Below are 19,682 nucleotides of genomic sequence, written 5' to 3'. Positions count from 1 at the left end.
AATTTCCTTTCCCTTTGATTAGAAATTTGGCACAGGGTCCCAGGTCTGCATCCTGACTGACCGACCAACTTACTTGAGGGAAGCTTGGGAGATAGTAACTCTCTTGGCTCAAAATGTCGCGAGCAAACCTGAGCTCCAATTCCAAGGTCAGAGACGCTTTTGTTTGGTGGGGTGAAAGAAAGAGTGTATCTCCTCTTGTTTTGACTTGTTGCTGCCGTTGTCTAATCTAAACCACCGGCCTTGTTGTAAAGCAAAGCTAATAGTGGGATAGGCTCTCTCAGTTTACGGGATCGAGAAGGGGGGGGGGGGGCGTTGCAAGGCATCAGTTGGAGCAACGACAACAACCAAAAGTGCCAGAGTGTTTTGTCAGTACTCTCCCAATACGCTGGATTTTCGTTTTGCTCTTGCAGGACTATCGATTGGCTTGGGCCTTGGGCAAAGATGATCATGGAAGCCTTCAATCCGATGCAGTACAATATCACCAGAGTGGTTTCGGAGACGATGCCAGTTGCCACTGTCCCAGTCCTGCTCCTCATAGGCTTCCTGTTCCTGATGTGGACTTGTGAAGAAGCAGCAACCATACCAGGTAAGTTCTTTCGAAGCAGAGGGTTGCATCCAACTTTTACTCAGAGAAGACCCATTGCAAGTAAAGGATCTAAGATAATTGGGGAAGGGGCTGAAGCTCAGTGGCAGAGCATTTCCTTTGCATGCAAAAGACCCCAGGTTCATCTCCAGGTAGGGTTGGGAGAGACCACTGCCTGAAATGCTGGAGGGTTGCTGGCAATCAGTGTAGACAATACTGAACTAGACGGAACCATGGTCTGACTTAGGATAAGTCATATGTTCCTAGTCATGTTCATGAATTTCAATTCGTTCACTGGTTACTGCATTTACACCCTGTCTTTCCTCTAAGGATCTCAATAATGTATCCATGGATCTTCCCTTCTTCATATGAGCTTCACAACAACCCTGGCAAGCAGGCTAAGCTGAATGTTGGTGAAGGGCACAAAGTAGGGATTTGAGCCCAGGTCTCCCAGGTCTTAGTCCAACATCCTGTGTCACACTACTCTGACTAACATTGAATGCAACCCATTGTGCATGAGATGGTCTATAATTTCCACTTTTAAATATATGCAGAAGACAGGGGGGGGGAACCTCTCCTTCAAGGAGAGTTGGAAATGGCAAATGAAAGCAATCATATTATAATCTGGGCTATCTTTTATTTTATTTGCAGTAAAAAAAAAAGTGCATGGCCTCTCTCAGGAGCTGAAAGCACATTGCAATTTGAATCTTCCCCTTCACACTTCATCCCATTAGAACCAATCTCCTTCTCATGTTACTTGTCCCTGCCATTCATTCATCTGAGACATGGGTAGGCAAACTAAGGGCCAGGGGCCGGATCCGGCCCAATCACCTTCTAAATCCGGCCTGCGGACGGCCTGGGAATCAACGTGTTTTTACATGAGTAGAATGTGTCCTTTTATTTAAAATGCATCTCTGGGTTATTTGTGGGGCATATGAATTCATTCATTTTCTTTTTTTCCCAAAATATAGTCTGGCCCCCCACAAGGTCTAAGGGACAGTGGACCGGCCCCCTGCTGAAAAAAATTGCTGACCCCTGATCTGAGGCATGAGCAGAGTGCTATCCTAACTTTGTCTCCTCTTGCATTCAGTGTTAGGACTGCAGCCTGAACTCTTGATGAACTCAGTCTCATTTCCGAGTAGACCTCTGTAGGACGCTGCTGTTTGTGCCTTGCTCCTAATACATATCTATTGGCATAGGTGTTGCTTCAATTGTTTGCTAATTTCCCATGTTCAGACAGGATTTTGCATATTACAGAATCACAGAATTGTAGAGCTGGAAGGGATCCAGAGGGTCATTTAGTCCAACGCCCTGAAAGGCAGGGTTCCTGCCCACAGCCACCCCTGAGTGGGCTTGAACCACCAACCTTCTGGTTAAGAGCCAGATGGACCCACTCTTTGTGCCACTGGGATAAACTGGTCATATCCCAGTGGCATGGTTCAATACTCTATTCAGCCAATGAAAATCACTGGGTGACCTTGGCTCGGTCACTGTCTCCAGCCAGGGCTTTCTTTTTTCAGTTGGAGCTCACCAGAAGTCAGTTGCAGTATCTACTTTGTTTTCAGAAGGTGCCAGGTTTGATCCTCAGCGTCTCCAAACGCAGCTTGGGCTGATCCCTATCTGAAATCCTGACGAGGTGCTGTCGGTCAGCAAACTTTTTCAGCAGGGGGCCGGTCCACTGTCCCTCAGACCTTGTGGGGGACCAGACTATATTTTGAAGAAGAAGAAAATGAACAAATTCCTATGCTCCACAAATAACCCAGAGATGCATTTTAAATAAAAGCACACATTCTACTCATGTAAAAACACCAGGCAGGCCCCACAAATAACCCAGAGGTGCATTTTAAATAAAAGGACACATTCTACTCATGTAAAAACACACTGACTCCCAGGCCGTCCATGGGCCGGATTGAGAAGGCAATTGGGCTGGATCCAGCCCCCGAGCCTTAGTTTGCCTAACCATGATATAGACAGCCATGAGCTAGATGGACCTTATGGTGTGTCTCTGCATAAGACATATCCTTTGTTCCTGTGAGGTCCCTTCTGACTTGATGCTTAATTCCCCCCTGAAAGCCATACAAGTGAGTGGCACCTCCTAGCAGAGGATTCCATGAATCAGGGTTGCTGGCTCCTCATCTCCCGTCAGCCCATCAATGGGAGAAATTCCCTTTCTCAAAGTGCCTGGTCCTTCAAATTTGGAATCCTAAACACCATTGGCATGCAGTCAGTGGACTAGGGGGACTAGGCCAGCCCCCTGTGTTCTCGACGCACACCTTGGTCATTATGGGGTTGGGTGCCCTATTCAGCAAGTGAAAATCACCGGGTGACCTTGGCTCAGTCACTGTCTCCCAGCCACGACTTTTTTCCAGCCAGAACTCTCAGGTGGGTGCCATTGCCATTTGAAGAGAACGAGGGAGGTTTTCATGGTGAGTTCCAGCACCTCGTTTTCTAGAAAAATAGTGCTGCTCCCAGCTCTGTCCCATCCAGCAAGATGATTCTGCCTACTGGAAACTCTGGGTGGGAGCCAGACTAAATTAGCTGCATTTATTTCTCAGGGAAACAAGACTTAAGATACCAGTCCAGCGTTTGTGATCCCAACACTTGTTTCTAAGCAAGCAAGTTTAGGATGGGATGTCATCATTTATTAAATCTACCTACAAGAAGCACAGGATATATCAAGAACATACGTACTTGCCAAGAAGCTATTTTAAATCTGCCTTTTTCAAATGTAAAGTAAGAGAAATCAGGAACCTTGACACTGTAGAAGTTTGTGTGAGAGCATCAATTCATTGATCTCGGTGGAGCAATTTCATGCTAAAATGCATTTGGTCTTTCCATTCTCCACATCCTGGAGAACAGCCAATATCTTAATTTCTCCACACATTTGCCTTGCTCTGTTTTCAAAACATTGTCTGATTTTACTGGATGTTTTAAAAAGCATTTGGAGCACATGACTGGGGCAGCCTTGAGAGATCGTTTGGCTTAAAAGGTTGCAGGATGCTCTCAAAATAAACAAAGTAGTAAAGCAAATGCCAGGCTAGATTAAACTAGCTCTCTCATATCCTTTCAATTACAGTAACAACCTTTCGGATAGCATCAGGATTGGGGAACCTATGTTGCAGGACTACAACTCCTATTATACATGACAAGCTGCCTGGGGCTGAGTTCTGAGCTCCAGCGAGTTTTGGCTGGGAGGGGGGAGCACTTTTACACCCGCCCTCCCCAGAGCTCAGTGTGGCATACATGGTTCTCCCTTCCCCCATTTTTATCCTCACAATAAGGGAAATTTTGAAGCACCGCATTGCTCAATTTTTAAAATTCATTTATTATTTCATTTTGATTGTGCCCTTCATCCAGGGATCACAGGGTGGTTTGCAATAGAATCATAGAATCATAGAGTTGGAAGAGACCACAAGGGCCATCCAGTCCAACCCCCTGCCAAGCAGGAAACACCATCAAAGCATTCCTGACAGATGGCTGTCAAGCCTCTGCTTAAAGACCTCCAAAGAAGGAGACTCCACTACACTCCTTGGTAGCAAATTCCACTGCCAAACAGCTCTCACTGTCAGGAAGTTCTTCCTAATGTTTAGGTGGAATCTTCTTTCTTGTGGTTTGAATCCATTGCTCCGTGTCCGCTTCTCTGGAGCAGAAGAAAACAACCTTTCACCCTCCTCTATATGACATCCTTTTATATATTTGAACATGGCTATCATATCACCCCTTAACCTTCTCTTCTCCAGGCTAAACATACCCAGCTCCCTAAGCCGTTCCTCATAAGGCATTGTTTCCAGGCCTTTGACCATTTTGGTTGCCCTCTTCTGGACACCTTCCAGCTTGTCAGTATCCTTTTTGAACTGTGGTGCCCAGAACTGGACACAGTATTCCAGGTGAGGTCTGACCAGAGCAGAATATAGTGGTACTATTACTTCCCTTGATCTAGACACTATACTCCTATTGATGCAGCCCAGAATTGCATTGGCTTATATAACGTCACAAACATACATAACATAGTAACAAACAAAATATTATATATGAATGGATGCTACTGATAAAATCTATCTCTCCCCCTCTTCTTTTAGGCCCTGGCTACTGTATGGGGATTGGTCCCCTTATTTCTCATTGGAGATTCCTCTGGATGGGTGTTGGCAGTGCTTGTAACTACTACAACAAGATGTATGGTGAATTTATGAGAGTCTGGATCAACGGAGAAGAGACCCTCATTATTAGCAAGTAAATCTTTGATTTCTGAAAATCTGGATGGAGAGTAGCTATTGCTATTAGAGTGTCCAGATGTAAGAGGAAATTTCTTCCTGGAAAAACTGGTGGGAAGTACCATTAAAGATAAAATAACCAAGCAGGTAGAAGAACAAGCCTTGCTGAAGCAGAGCCAGCATGGCTTCTGCAAGGCCAAGTCCTGTCTCATGAACTTTTCAGAGTCTGTTGAGAGTGTCAACAGCCTAGAGCATGAGGTGGTCTGGTTGACATAATTTGAGACTTCTTAGTGTTTGCATCTGGTTACTCTAATTTATTTATTGTGTATTTTGAGAGAACGTATATACTGATTAATTACAATGACATCTAAGCAAGGTCTGATTGCTAGGGCACAAACAGGGGTAGGCTTGGGCAATCTTTCTAATATGGTGCCCTGGGTGAGGTCAAAATCTGGTACCCCCAAATGGATCTTCTCAATCTTGCACCCGCTTGGCTCGGTGCCCTTTGAGGGGGAACCACCCACATCACCCTAAATCCAATGCTGGCACAACCCTGGCTAGATCCTTCTTCACTAGTTTTATGGAGCTGACTGCACTCTTTTTACTGCTGATTTTCCATGGCAGTGAGAGGAGAATCTAAGGAGGAAAATTTGAAATCGAATCTTTCTCTGTGTAAAGAATACCAGGCTCATAAAGAACAGTAGAAAACACTGTCTGCTTTTGTTGCAAGGGGCCCAATCTGAATCAGGGCTTCAGTATGGGGAAACTGAAGGCTGCACCCACCCCACCCCCAAACCACATGCCAGGATCCTAATCTAGATTAGGAGCCCCAATGTGGCTAGTCTGCAGAGAACATGGAATTGTAGAGCTGAAAGGGACCCTGAGGATCATCTAGTCCAACCCCCTGCAATGCAGGAATATTCAGCTGTCCTATATGGGGACGAACCTGCGACCTTGGCATTATCAGCAGCATGCTCTAGCCCACTGAGCTATCTAGGTTATCAGAAAAACCCAGCCTTCAGAAGCAAATGCTCATGTCCTATGTAGTTTTGTGCCATTAAAAAGTCACCCGCTAATTTCTGCAAAGAGATGGGAGAAGGCCAGGCCAGAAGTTGAATGTTGTCTTGGTTGCATTTTCCTGCCCACGTGACAACCCAGCCTCATCACATTCCTCGCTTTGCTGTTGACACCACTCTGATATTTTTTTAGCTTTTAGCTCCCTCTTGAGGACATTCAGCTTCAGTCTCTGGTCTTAGGATAAACCACAGCAGCTGCACAAACAGAAAAATGACGAAAACCTGAATCATACATTTTAATTTATTTCTGGTATTAGCTTGATTTATTTGTGAACCATATTTCAACAAATGTTCTCAAATGTCGGCTCTTTCTTTATTAGCAATTGCGGCAACTTATCCTTTTTTTGAAACTAACTTTTCTTTCGTTTCTTTTTTCTGTAACCTGGTAGTCACAATTAAATTCATTTTTTAAAAAAAAGAACATGTATACACTATGGGAAATGTGTGCATGTAAGTGCAAATGTTTGTGAAAAGAGCTTGCAGAAATGCATTGTATTGAAGAAAAAAACTTTACAGAAACGTGTATGGAGAAACCTGTGCTAAAATGCTGAATAATTTTCCCGAATTTTCTCTTGAAAAAATAAAAATTGCAAACGGGTGTGGAAGTGTGTAAAACTGAACATCAGGTTGGAAAAATCAGAAACTGTCCCTTGTAGGGCAGAGGCCTCAGCAGATGTCTGATGAAGATAGTCCCAATAGCAGTTCGCCATATCATAGAATCATAGAGTTGGAAGAGACCACAAGGGCCATCCAGTCCAACCCCCTGACAAGCAGGAAACACCATCAAAGCATTCCTGACAGATGGCTGTCAAGCCTCCGCTTAAAGAACTCCAAAGAAGGAGACTCCACCACACTCCTTGGCAGCAAATTCCACTGTCGAACAGCTCTTACTGTCAGGAAGTTCTTCCTAATGTTTAGGTGGAATCTTCTTTCTTGTAGTTTGAATCCATTGCCCCGTGTCCGCTTCTCTGAAGCAGCAGAAAGCAACCTTTCTGCCTCCTCTATATGACATCCTTTTATATATTTGAACATGGCTATCATATCACCCCTTAACCTTCTCTTCTCCAGGCTAAACATACCCAGCTCCCTAAGCCGTTCCTCATAAGGCATTGTTTCCAGGCCTTTGACCATTTTGGTTGCCCTCCTCTGAACACGTTCTTTGGAGAAAGCCAAGGGGTACCCTCTGGGATATCCTTGAGGGGTGGGAGCAAACCAGGCCATTGCCTCTGGTGATGCCAACTCCTGAGGTTCAAGCCCGCCCATGTCTTCAGCCTCAACATCCTTGCCTAGCTTTCAGCATCTGTTCTGGTTCTGGTTTTGGATCTCGCAAGGCTGCAGTGGTCTGCAAAGCTTTGCAGATAGTGTCTGTGCTGCAGAGTGACCCAAAATCTCACAGAAGGAGTTGTGTACAGCTATCATAATAAAAGACAACGTCAGACACTCTGCCAATCAACTTGTTATGTCTTCTTCTGTGCTGAGCTAAGAAATAATAATAATTAAAAAAAAATCTGTGGGTTTTATTTTGTTTCATCAGAGGAAGAGATTGGCCAATGGCGATGATCTGACTGAAAGCAATTTGCTGACATTGGGGGCGTTTGTTGACATGGGGAATATTGCATTTGTTTTCCAGAATATAACGGCTAGGGCCCCTCTTCCTCTCACACTGCAGTACCTGTTGTGCCGTGGCCCTGTGACTTTTAGACTGATTCAGCGACATTGCTGTTCCCCCACCATTTCTGCACATGTACACTTCTGTTCCCCTGCGATTCCCCCATGAAAACTGCAGGAAATAACTGCATGCTGGGATAACGATTTAAATTTTGTCTTTTCATTCCCGTGATTTTCTGGGTCAAGGGGGCTGCAAATGTGGTTCCCCCCCCCCAGGATTCAAATAACACGAAACTGAGTGCAAAACGTGTGCGACATTCCATTTGTTTTCCGGAAGTGGGTTTTACACGGTATGGAATCTTGAATATAATGCCAAAGTTAACCGTTAGGGAAACACCAAGGAAACAGAATGAACTGCCATGTGAATGCGTTCTTAATAGTCTTTCTTCTGCTTGCTAGTTCTTCAGGTATGTTCCACGTAATGAAATATGGGCATTACACCTCTCGATTTGGGAGCAAGCTGGGCTTAAAGTGCATCGGCATGCATGAGAACGGGATCATATTTAACAATAACCCAGTGCTCTGGAAAGAAATACGACCCTTCTTCACCAAAGGTAAGCTCTGGAGTTCTGCTTCTCCCTGCAGCGACACAGCATCTATTCCTGTTTTGAAAGTGCGGCCAGTCTATGTCATTTAAATAAATAAGTAGGATAGGATGGCTGCCGTGCCAAATGAGCTCAAACTCAAGCAACGGTAAGTAGCTCCACTGAGATATTTCCAGGCCTGGTCTCAGGGTTCAGTATGAATGAGGCACAGTGCTCTCGGGGCTCAGAAGAGACCCTCACTGACTGGCCCAGCCCAGTCAAACCACCAAGGCCCACCTGAAGTCCCAGATGCCCCTGTGCCTCAGTGACTCAGAGCACCTTTTACCTGTTCTAGTTTGTGCACCAACTATGCCCATTTGTGCACAGCATAGCCTTGCCATGGAGGTCCATGTGATGATAACCTCACTGCTAGACTACTGCAATGTCCTCTGTGTGGGTCCACCTTTGCACCAGGTTCTGAAGATGCAACAACTTCCATATGCAGCTGGCAGGGTGATTATTGGGCCACCCATCTTTACAAATACTACACCGGTGCAGAAGGATCTGCTCTGGCTGCCTCCTAGCTACGGAGCCAAATTCAGAGGGGTTTCTGCTGACACTAGACACCCTAAACAACTTGGGACCATCATAGCTAGCAGACTGCTTCCCCTAGTGCAAACCAAGCTGATCTTTAAGGATCTTCTGATAAAAACCCTTCTAGTCAGTCCAAGGCTTGTTTATTGTCACTTGGTGATGATGCGGAAGACATCCTTCTTGGCAATAGCATCCTCCCTCTGGCATGCTCTCCCTTAGGTAATTCATGAGGCAGAGATAGTAATTAAAAATTGTATATATATTCTAAAGTTTTCCTGGGCTTTGCCTCTTGACTTTTAATCCCCTGTTGCCCATGTTGCTTAGTTCAATTTAGGCAGCTGTGCTTTGTTTTTATCCATTTTTTTAGGAAAGTGTGTTGAAGGCCACAGTTGTATTCATATGGTTGCTTGGAGACTGCTTGGAGATTTTTTTTATTACATGAGGGGGTATAAAATTGTGTGTGATATTAATTAAAGGCTTACTGGAACCTAGTGCTAGCCCTAGAGACTTCCATTTTGCTTCCTCGTTTGGGCACTTCTCCTTGGGATATATAGTTCAGTACCAAACTATCTAGACTATAAGGAAATTTGTGAAATTTCAGCTCTCTCTGGCCCGGGTCTCGTGCGGATGGTATCTATTTGTGTTGACTCAACGGCTGAACATTTGCACCAGCTAAAGGAAGCGGCTCCCAAGCCTGAATACATCAACAGCCTGAATCTCATGAGACGTATTATGCTGGACACATCAAACAGACTTTTTCTTGGGATTCCTCTTGACGGTACTGAAATTATCTTCCTTAGGTTTCTCCGTGATTCCATAATCATCCCCTCTATTTCCAAAGTCCACAGATGAGTGTGGATGCTTGTTTAGCCAAATCATCACTATCTGCACATAAGAGGGGAATTTGGGGAGGTTTGGTGGACCCTGAATGAAGGCAGAAATACAAAATCTCTTTTTTGGGGGGTGCGGGGGGATGTCAGGCTATGTACATATGAATGCATCCATTTAAGCCATTCAATGCAAGCCCTACGCAGAGTGTCTTCTTCTCTGTTGATCACTCGTAGCCAAGTAAGATTGTCTTCCATGAACATGGTTTTAACAGTGAGTTCGAAAGTGACTGTGGAGGCAGTGCTGTCAAGTATCCCGTTTTCCCCGGGATTCTCCCTTATTTTAAGCAGTTTCCCGCTGCTCTCCCTTATTTTTTATTTCCCTTAAATTTCCCGTTTTTAATGGAAGCAGCTCCTCCCCTGCTGGCCAGGGACTGGGTGGGAAGACCTCGCCTACTTGGAAAGAAAAGTCTCAGTCCTCAAAGCAAGTGGGAGCCGTTTCCTGTGCTTACAGGGGGGTGTATTCCTCCCCCTGCATCAGCCCCTATCCATGGCCGCCGAGCCCCTCAGCCGGCCAATAGGGTTAGCTGGCAGGCGGAGCCTGGCTGCCTTTGAGCAGCTGCTGTTTCCTGTCCTGTTTTGATGGGATCAGACAAGAAGACGATGGGGCTCCATTGCGCGGAGCACATGGCTGCCCTCCTCTTTGCTCCGCTCCGAGCCCGAGCCCACTTGGAGTTTACATTGCTGCTCCACCCACTTTTGCTTCTGGCTCCGCCCACCACTGACATGTGACTGTCCCCGGGATAGGTGAGACTGCTGATCCCTTATTTTCAAATCCGAAACTTGACAGCTATGTGTGGAGGCCAATTCTGGATCCACACGTCCTTCCACAGTGGGGACATAGGTTTCCGGGCGGGAGTTGATCATGGTGAGGGTTTGCCAAGCGTGCCTTCCTCTTAGCACGTTTCTCCCTTGCATTCTGAGTTTGATTGTCTTCAAAGCCCATGACACCTTTGGTAAAGGCTGTTCTCCAATTGGAGCACTCACAGGCCAGAGTTTCCCAGTTGTCGGTGTTTATACTACATTTTTTAAGATTTGCCTTGAGAGAGTCTTTAAACCACTTTTGTTAACCACCAGCATTACGCTTTCCATTTTTATGTTTGGAATAGAGTAGTTGCTTTGGAAGACAATAATCAGGCATCTGAACAACATGACCAGTCCAACGAAGCTGATGTTGAAGAATCATTGCTTCGACATTGGTGATCTTTGCTTCTTCCAATACACTGGAAGTAGTACTCAGAGTAGACCCATTGAACTTAATAGACATGACTTAGGTTAATTGGTTTCAATGGGTGTACTCTGAGTAGGACTGTTCACTACAACCCATAGTCTCCTTTGGGGTGGGTGGGCACAGTCTTGATGTCCCACTTAATGTGCATAGCTGTCAACCCTCCCTGCTGTTCCCCACTGCTATATACATAGCTGTCAACCCTCCCTGTTGTTTCCCAATGCTATAATAAGGGAATTTCCCACAAAAAAGGGAAAAGGTTGACAGCTATGTTAATGTGTGAGGTTGTCACTTAGTCCTTGTGCGTTTACTTCCATAGCTTGGGGATCTGTAGATGTCTTGAACTCCAATTCACATCATCCCTGGCAATGGGCCATGCTGACTCGGAATGATGGGAGTTGTAGTCCAAAATATTTGGAGGGCACTAGGTTGGGGAAAGCTGGTTTAGCATATCACCTGGCTGATCTTAGACTGGCTGTACCCACCAAAAAGAGTTGGGTCTTGTTTTTTCTTCCCAATTAACCATTTCAGTTGCCTGTTGAGGTCCTTTCCCTTCATTTGATTTATTCATTGCTGCCACTTATGCTCCCCCCCCCCTTCTCCACTGATAGGAAGCAATGTAATTTTTCCTAAATAAGTGACTGGATCGATAGTTACAGGAGACACCCCCCCCCCTTGTCCGGGTGTAATTCCCTGCTTGGAATGGTTGAGAAATAAAGATTCAGTTCTCACCAAACTTCCCTAATCCACACGTTCTGGGGGGGAAAGAATACATGAATCAGAACATAGCCTTACAATTTTCCAGAAGGAATTGTATATAAGACAACCCCTATTCCAGCTTTGGTTGGCCCCATCAATCGGCTGCTGTTCACAGTGTTGGGGTTTCTTTCCGTTTATGTTTCTGTCTCCTCCCTTGTCATTTGTGTGCAATTTCAGAGAACGACGTTGTGTTTAAAATCCAAAACTACTTTGATGCTTGGCAAGCGCTGCTCCTGAAACCTGACATCTTCTTTAAGATTTCCTGGCTGTATAAAAAATATGAGAATTCTGCGTAAGTACCAGCAGTTTTACTGAGAGTGGGCCAGGGTTGCTTGCCTTGCCTACACAACTACCCTGGAGTCTTCGTTTGTGGGAGGAGTAAAAAGTGCTTGGATTGCGGTGTAATTCTGCGCAGTCTTTTCACAGTTACCTGGGAGTAAGCTCAACTGAATACAGCAGGGCTTACTTCTGAGTAGACAGTGTAAGGCTCCACTTACAATAAAGGACTAAACACTCCACATGTTTCCTAAGAAAGCATTGCAATTAAATGATTTAAAGTGGATCGGTGACCTTTTCCTTCAAAATTATAGGAAAGGCTTTGAATTTCAGCGTCACCATTTCTTTCCTTTGGTGCAGGTATTTTATTTCTAGCAGAAATAGGACTCTGTTTATCGGGGCGGAGGGAGCCAATCTGCCGCCCGGGGCGGCAAACTTGAAAGGCACCCCTCCCCGCAGTCCTCCCAAGATGGTGGGCGTGATTGCCAGCACTGCTTCTGACCAGCACCGGGCCGCGCCGCGCTACGTTTTAAGGCTACAGTGGGCGAACAGCAGTGCTGCTGTTCACCTGCTGCAGCTTTAAAACGCGGCGTGGCGTGGCACCAGTCGAAAGGGGTGCCGGACGATCGCGCCCACCATCTTGGGTGGACTGCGCATGTCCACCCAAGATGGCGGGCGCGATCGCCGGCACCGCTTCTGACCGGCACCGGGCTGCGCCGCACTGCGTTTTAAGGTTTCAGCGGGCAAAGAGCAGCGCTGATGTTCGCCCGCTGCAGCCTTAAAATACGGCGTGGCATGGCGCCGGTCGAAAGGGGTGCCGGCCGATCGCGCCCGCCATCTTGGGTGGACTGTGCATGTCCACCCAAGATGGCGGGTGCGATCGGCCGGTACCCCTTCCGTGCAGTGCGGCAACCTTTAAGGCTGCAGCGCGTGAACAGTAGCACAGACGCTGTGCTGCTGTTCGCGCGTTACAGCCTTTTAAAAGTTGCCGCGCTCAATCGCAGGGATGAGGCATGCCCCCAAAATGTCATCCTCCCCAGGGCAGTACCCGGGGCGGCCCGCCCCCCTTGCTCCGCCCCTGCTGTTTATGCATCTACACACACACACACCACTTTTAATTGTTCCCCGTGATGTTGAGGGGAGGAAAAAGGGAAACCGGGACATTCTGGGATCAAATCAGAAACCAGGATGGCTTCTATAATTCCGGGACTGTCCCTGGAAAATCAGGACTATTGGAGGGTATTGTGTCCACAGGTTGTGAAAGGTTGGGGGGGTGTCTGTTTGGGTGTGCATGTCTGTGCCACTTACTTCCTGTTCAGCTGCAGTGTGGGTTGAAACGTACAGGGCTGCCTGATTCTTACACCAAGGCACTGTGGGTACTAAGCGATTCACTGGATTCCTTCTGTTTTAGGAAGGATTTGAAAGAAGTCATCGAAATCTTAATAGAGAAGAAACGACAAAAGCTTTTCACACTTGAGAAACTGGAGGACCACATGGATTTTGCATCACAGCTGATTTTTGCTCAGGTGATTTTTTTTAAAAAAAATCAACAACGCATGAACTGTTTATCACCTCACATTTGGGGCACAAAAAACACTGCTTTTATAGAAAGTTCCTTTTTAAATAATAGAACAGATAGTTCGTGTTTCTTAAGAACTTAAGAAGAGTCCTGCTAGATGAGACTATGAAGAGTGCCACTCCTCGCCATGGCTGGTAGCCAATGATAGACAGATCCTCCATGAATTAGTTGGTGGCCACCACTACATCCTGTGGGACTGTGGCTCAGTATTATCTCTTCTGACATACAGCAGCTCTCAAAGTACTGAGCTTTCCCCTCATCTGCTACCTGGAGACATGGGCCTAGCCAGAATTTTTGTTGGGGGAGGTAGTTGATGAGCTTTTTTTTTTAGGAGATCCATCAAAGTTGTGAGATTTGGGAGGGAATAATGGGGGGGGCATGCTTTTCAGTAATTTCTGTGGATCTAGGGGGACCTGCCACCTTGGCTATGCCCATGCCTGGAAGCACCAGAGAATGGAACCTGCGACTTTTTGCATGCAGAGGATGTGTTCTGCCATGGAGCTATGACTCCCCGCCCCCCTTGTGATGAGCAAATTGCTTCATTCATTCCTGGCTTTTCCCACCACAAACACAGTAGGGATGGGAGAGAGATGGGATTCCGTCGGCAAAATCAGTGAACCTACCCAATCCACACTTTCTGAAACAGTATGCAAGCATAGCTGTCGTTCGGAATTTGCACTTTTCTCCTGCCAAGTAATGTGTACAAAAATGCATATACCAGGGTGAAATGTGCATAGAAATTGCATGCAAAAATGCATTGCATTTTGGGAAATTGGTTTGCAAGAGTATGCATATTAGAAATGTTGATTTATTTGTTTTATTACATTTATATGCCACCTTTTTTCTTCCAAGGACCTTAAGGTGGTGTATATGGTTCTCCACCTCACCATTTCATCCTCACACCAACCCTGTGCAGTAGGTTAGGCTGACAGGCAGTGACTGGTCCGAGGTCACCCAATGAGCTTCATAGCTGAGCGGGGATTCAAACCCTGGTCTCCCAGCTCATAGTCCGATACTCTAACCATGACACCACATGTATATTAGGAGATCTTTGCACATAATTGCAGGTAAATTTCCACGAGAGCTTTTTTTTAAAAAAAAAACAACGTCCACATGCTGGTGTGGAAACGTGGGGAACTAGAGTTAAGATTGAGGGGGAAATGAGAACCTGAGAGAAACCAAAATTGAGCGATTTGCACATTTCCAAAACACAACCAGCTGTTGGTCCTCTGATGCACTGAGGCATTGCCCTAGGCACACTGCCCTACTGAGTTTATTCTCTCAATGCTCACTGGTCTGAGTAGAATTTAACACTTGTTGGTGAGGATGCACCTCCACATGTGGTGGGATTGCCCCAAAATTTAATGATTCTGGACAACAACCATACGAGAAATGTGCAAGATAACCAAACAAGTGCTAGAAATCACCCCAGAATTGGTCTTACTAAACATCTTCCAAGGCAACAATGCCTACTTACACCACAAAGAACTCATAACTCACCTACTTTCAGCAGCCAGAAACATCATAATCAGACACTGGAGAGACCTGTCAGGAGTAAGCATGGACCAGTGGTACCAAGTACTATGGGAAACAGCCCTACTAGAAAAAGTAACCAGTAAGCTGAAACTGACATGGGGACAAATAGAAAAAGACACCTTCACCCTGGTATGGTTCCCCTTCATCACACACACAAAGAGCCCAACAAAACAATGACAAAAAACTACCAACATCATACAAATCAATATGGCTAACCTGATCAAAAACACCCACCCACCCCACTCACACAGGAAACCAAAGACCACCACTTGTTGTTGTTGTTCAGTCGTTCAGTCGTGTCCGACTCTTCGTGACCCCATGGACCAGAGCACGCCATGGACCCCATGGACCCCATGGACCAGAGCACGCCAGGCACGCCTATCCTTCACTGCCTCTCGCAGTTTGGCCAAACTCATGTTAGTAGCTTCGAGAACACTGTCCAACCATCTCATCCTCTGTCGTCCCCTTCTCCTTGTGCCCTCCATCTTTCCCAACATCAGGGTCTTTTCTAGCGATTCTTCTCTTCTCATGAGGTGGCCAAAGTACTGGAGCCTCAACTTCAGGATCTGTCCTTCTAGTGAGTACTCAGGGCTGATTTCTTTGAGAATGGATAGGTTTGATCTTCACCACCACAGCCAACCACAAATGAACAATCACACCCTACACCAACCCCGACCTCTCTCACCACCAAAGGAGCACAAGCGAACAACAGAGAACCTGCACAAACAACACTGACACCAAACCCTACATATATTAAGTAAAATAGAAACATTGTCACCCCACCCCACCCACCTCCCCATTCTGCCCACCTCTCTCCCCTTTTCTTCCTAATGACTCAACAAACGAAACTGATGTGTAAAAATGTTACATGGAAAAAATACGAGAGAGACATTGCACCTTTGTAAATCAAGAAAAACTTTTTTAAAAAATGCTTAAAAAAAAAAACCCCACTATTGTTGGCAACCAAGTCTAGTAGCCATCATCTGCCCGTTCAATCTTTCAGAGCCGTGGGGACCTAACTGGTGAGATGGTCAACCAGTGTGTTTTGGAGATGCTGATAGCTGCCCCAGATACTCTCTCGGTGACTCTGTTCTTCATGCTAGTGCTGATTGCAGAACATCCTCAGGTGGAAAAGGAGATGGTGAAGGAAATACAGGCTGTGATGGGTAAGCACTCAGTGACACTGGAAGAGAAGGGTGACTTCTCTAATGAACAAATATGTACTTTGAGCTAGGAAGGGTCCAAACTATTAGTGATCCAAAGATAACGATGCAAAAGTTTTATTTAAAAACCCCACAGAACACTAGGCTTGCCGATTTAGTTTGGCGGCAGGGAATAGAATGGCTTGGTCTGCTCTTGTGCCTTTGATAACTGCTGGGTGTTCAAAAATTGGACTGGATTATTCAAAGCACTCTGGAAACTTCCATTGGTGTGAAATGCTACTGCCCCGTTGCTAACTAACAAAAGCAGGAGTGGGGAACTGGGAATGATCTTTGTCTCCTACACAGCTGTAGATCACCTCACATCACAACGACATTGGGTGATCAGTTTATATAATAATAATAATAATAATAATAATAATAATAATAATAATAATAATAATAATAATAATAATTTATTTGTACCCTGCCCATCTGGCTGGGTCTCCCCAGCCACTCTGGGCGGCTTCCATCAAATATTAAAATACATTTAAAATATCACAGTTTAAAAACTTCCCTAAACAGGGCTGCCTTCAGGTATTTTCTGAATGTCAGGTAGTTGTTTATTCCCTTGACCTATGATGGGAGGGCGTTCCACAGGGCGGGCGCCATTACCGAGAAGGCCCTCTGCCTGGTTCCCTGAATAGAATAGAATTTTATTTACGGCCATAGGCCCATACAAGTAAAACGCCTGGTTCCCTGTAGTTTTGCTTCTCGCAGTGAGGGAACCGACAGAAGGCCCTCGGTGCTGGCTCTCAGTGTCCGGGCTGAACGATGGGGGTGGAGACGCTCCTTCAGGTATACAGGACCGAGGCCATTTAGGGCTTTAAGGGTCAGCACCAACACTTTGAATTGTGCTCGGAAACGTACTGGGAGCCAATGTAGATCTCTTAGGACCTCATGTTTTTGCCACATGAGGTGCACAGCATTTTGGAGCCCTGACAATAAGCTGGTGGTTGGAACTTCAAAGTGCTCCGTGATGCTATCTGCAAGCACCACCAGCTGATCATCATTTCAAGGGTCTCTCTACAGGATCGCTGATCGTTTGTGCTTGCAGAGGGATATGTATGGGTCTTTGAAACCCCAACAACCAGCTTATCTTCAGGGCTTTAGCGCCATGGCTCTGTTAGTTTGGACTGTGCATGGAGTTGGTTTTGCTTTGTTTTCACATAATACTCCCACCTGCAGAGCCGTCTTAAGGGGATCTGCCGCCCTGGCGCGGCTATCCCTCCGGCGCCCCCGCCATGCCGCCTCTCCGCCGCCTCCCTCCCACGCTTGCCGCCCCTTGGGAGGGGGGTGGGCGAGCGGGGGATGAGGGGCGTGGCGCTGGAGCGGCGCGGGGCTCTGCGCGCCCTTCCAGCGCTTCCGGGACGGGAGGCGAGGGCGGCCGGCTCGCGCTCCCGCGCGCATCCGGATGGCGCGGCGCAGCCGGGCGGCGCGGCTGGGCAGCTTGTGCTCCATTGGGTGGGCAGCCGGCTGCGCGCGGGAGCGCGAGCCGGCCGCCCTCGCCTCCCGTCCCGGAAGCGCTGGAAGGGCGCGCAGAGCTGTGCTCCTGTGCTCTGCTGGGCAGCCAGAGGGCGTGGCGTGGCCGGCCAGCTCCCTTGCCGGGAGTCAGAGAGCGCTGCCGGCAGGCGCTGCCAGCGGGGCTGGAGGACGGAGGCGCCCTCCAGGCCATTGCGCCCTGGCGCGCCGCGCCACCAGCCCCAATGGATGAGACGGCTCTGCCCACCTGCTATCTGAAGTGGTTCAGTCCCACGACAGAGACATCAAGCGAGGATGTAGTCTTGATATTCTGTTTCTCAGAAGTGATCAGCAAGACTCAAGTTTTAGGTTTTTATACTGAAGCAAAATTTAAAAGCTGGCTTTAAAAGTGTACAAATGAATCCTGCAATTCTGCCACATTCCAAATCTGTGCAGAAATGTCATTTCAGCTCTTTCTCAGTGGTGATATCAGAGACCAGCTGCTTTATCTTACATGCTTCCTAAAGGTGACAGAGATATCCAAAGTGAGGACATACCAAAGCTAAAAGTGGTGGAGAATTTTATCCTCGAGAGCATGAGATACCAGCCAGTCGTGGACTTGGTCATGCGTAAAGCCCTGCAAGACGATGTGATTGATGGCTATCCTGTCAAGAAAGGAACCAACATCATTCTGAACATCGGGCGCATGCATAAGCTTGAGTTCTTCCCAAAGCCAAATGAATTCTCACTCGACAATTTTGAGAAAAACGTAAGTTTGGGGTTTGTTTGTTTTCAATTGTTTGAGGCTGTTGCTTCACTAGGATCAGTATCTGGTCTCTTCAAGTAGTTGCTAGGGCCCCAAGACTTACCACTGACATAGGATCTGGATCCTGTCTTATATAGGACAGGGAAGTTCTTGGTGAATGTATGAAAACTGATTCGTAATGGGGAGGGAGTCACGCAAAAACTGCAGCAAACTGCATATGCTCCAGAATTGCTTTGGGTAATTTCCCTCTTTAATTTCTCCAGAATTTTGGAATGGAACTCAGGGAAGAGTGAACTGAAAGGAAAATAAAGTTGTGGAATAGGGATGAACAGATCTCCCTTGGTGTGTGTGTGTGTGTGTGTGTGTGTGTGGTGTTTTGGGGTGCTGTTTATGACATTTTTAAATTCTGACTTTTCTTCGAAAATTGTTTTGTGTGTGTGTGTGTGTAGGTTCCCCATCGTTACTTTCAGCCCTTTGGATTTGGTCCCCGTGGTTGTGTTGGGAAGTTTATTGCCATGGTGATGATGAAGGCTATCCTGGTAACTTTCCTGAGAAGGTGCAGTATCCGGACTCTAAAAGACCAAGGTCTTAACCACATTCCAAAAAACAATGACTTGTCTTTGCATCCAGATGAAAGGCAGCCATTGCTGCAAATGCTTTTCGTGCCAAGAAATAACGTGAGCAACAACCATCATGATGAATAAAACAGCCCATGAAGTCTCCAAACACTGATTGTTTGGGCTACCCTAATGAAAACTGATTGGTTGGACTACTTAGCTCAAATGAAGAATTCTCATCCCATCTGGGGAGCATCCATTCACTCATCCAATGAATAGATTGCTGGTGCAAGTGGCCATTTGATAGAACTGAGGTTCTGGCTGCTGTTCACATTCATGCAAGGAGGACCTACAAGTATCTTTGCAAATTATTCTGTGCAGCTGAAATTGTGTGATGGAAATTCCGTTCTGTAAGAAGCACTGAAGAATCCATTTATGTAGATCCATGGAGATGAGATGAGATAAGAATCATGCAAGGGGCAGCAGCTGGATTCTCACACCACTGTTGATTAGGAAGCAGAAGTCAACAGATTTCTTTGAAAGCAACAGAACAATGTAACTCCACTGTGGAGTCATGAAGATTTTATTGACGACTGTGCTACATCTGTTCAATTTGAAAGAGAGGAGCACACATATTCTCTCCGGACTTGATGGGTGACTTTCACCCATTTGTTTTGTATGTTTGTGGGGTGCATGTGTGTGGGGTGGGGGTTCGGGTCAATTTCACAGAACTATTTTTCCAGGCTGAGAGTATGAGTTGGGTGAATACAAGCTGGGC

The 19,682-nt window shown here is 46.4% G+C and overlaps 1 protein-coding gene across 1 annotated transcript; it reads left to right on the top strand.

The window, feature by feature from the left end:
- The first annotated feature begins 425 nt into the window (after positions 1-425).
- LOC117056593 (aromatase) lies at positions 426-19,417 on the top strand. Its single transcript, XM_033167090.1, has 9 exons — positions 426-586; positions 4,663-4,813; positions 7,938-8,092; positions 9,258-9,434; positions 11,708-11,822; positions 13,218-13,332; positions 15,925-16,087; positions 18,109-18,350; positions 18,797-19,417. The coding sequence occupies exons 1-9, from the start codon at positions 442-444 to the stop codon at positions 19,049-19,051; spliced, it is 1,518 nt and encodes a 505-aa protein (XP_033022981.1). The 5' UTR covers positions 426-441; the 3' UTR covers positions 19,052-19,417.
- Positions 19,418-19,682: the final 265 nt, after the last annotated feature.

Source organism: Lacerta agilis, chromosome 13, assembly GCF_009819535.1.
Source record: "Lacerta agilis isolate rLacAgi1 chromosome 13, rLacAgi1.pri, whole genome shotgun sequence".
Taxonomy (NCBI): Eukaryota; Metazoa; Chordata; class Lepidosauria; order Squamata; family Lacertidae; genus Lacerta; species Lacerta agilis.
The sequence above is the reverse complement of the archived record's forward strand: the minus strand, read 5'-3'. Positions and strand labels throughout refer to the sequence as shown.

Coding starts and splice junctions, on each gene's coding strand:
- LOC117056593 (XM_033167090.1), top strand. CDS start 442: ATGATCATGGAAGCCTTCAATCCGATGCAGTACAATATCACCAGAGTG. Junction 587..4,662: donor AGAAGCAGCAACCATACCAG/GTAAGTTCTTTC, acceptor CTCTTCTTTTAG/GCCCTGGCTACTGTATGGGG. Junction 11,823..13,217: donor AAAAAATATGAGAATTCTGC/GTAAGTACCAGC, acceptor CTTCTGTTTTAG/GAAGGATTTGAAAGAAGTCA.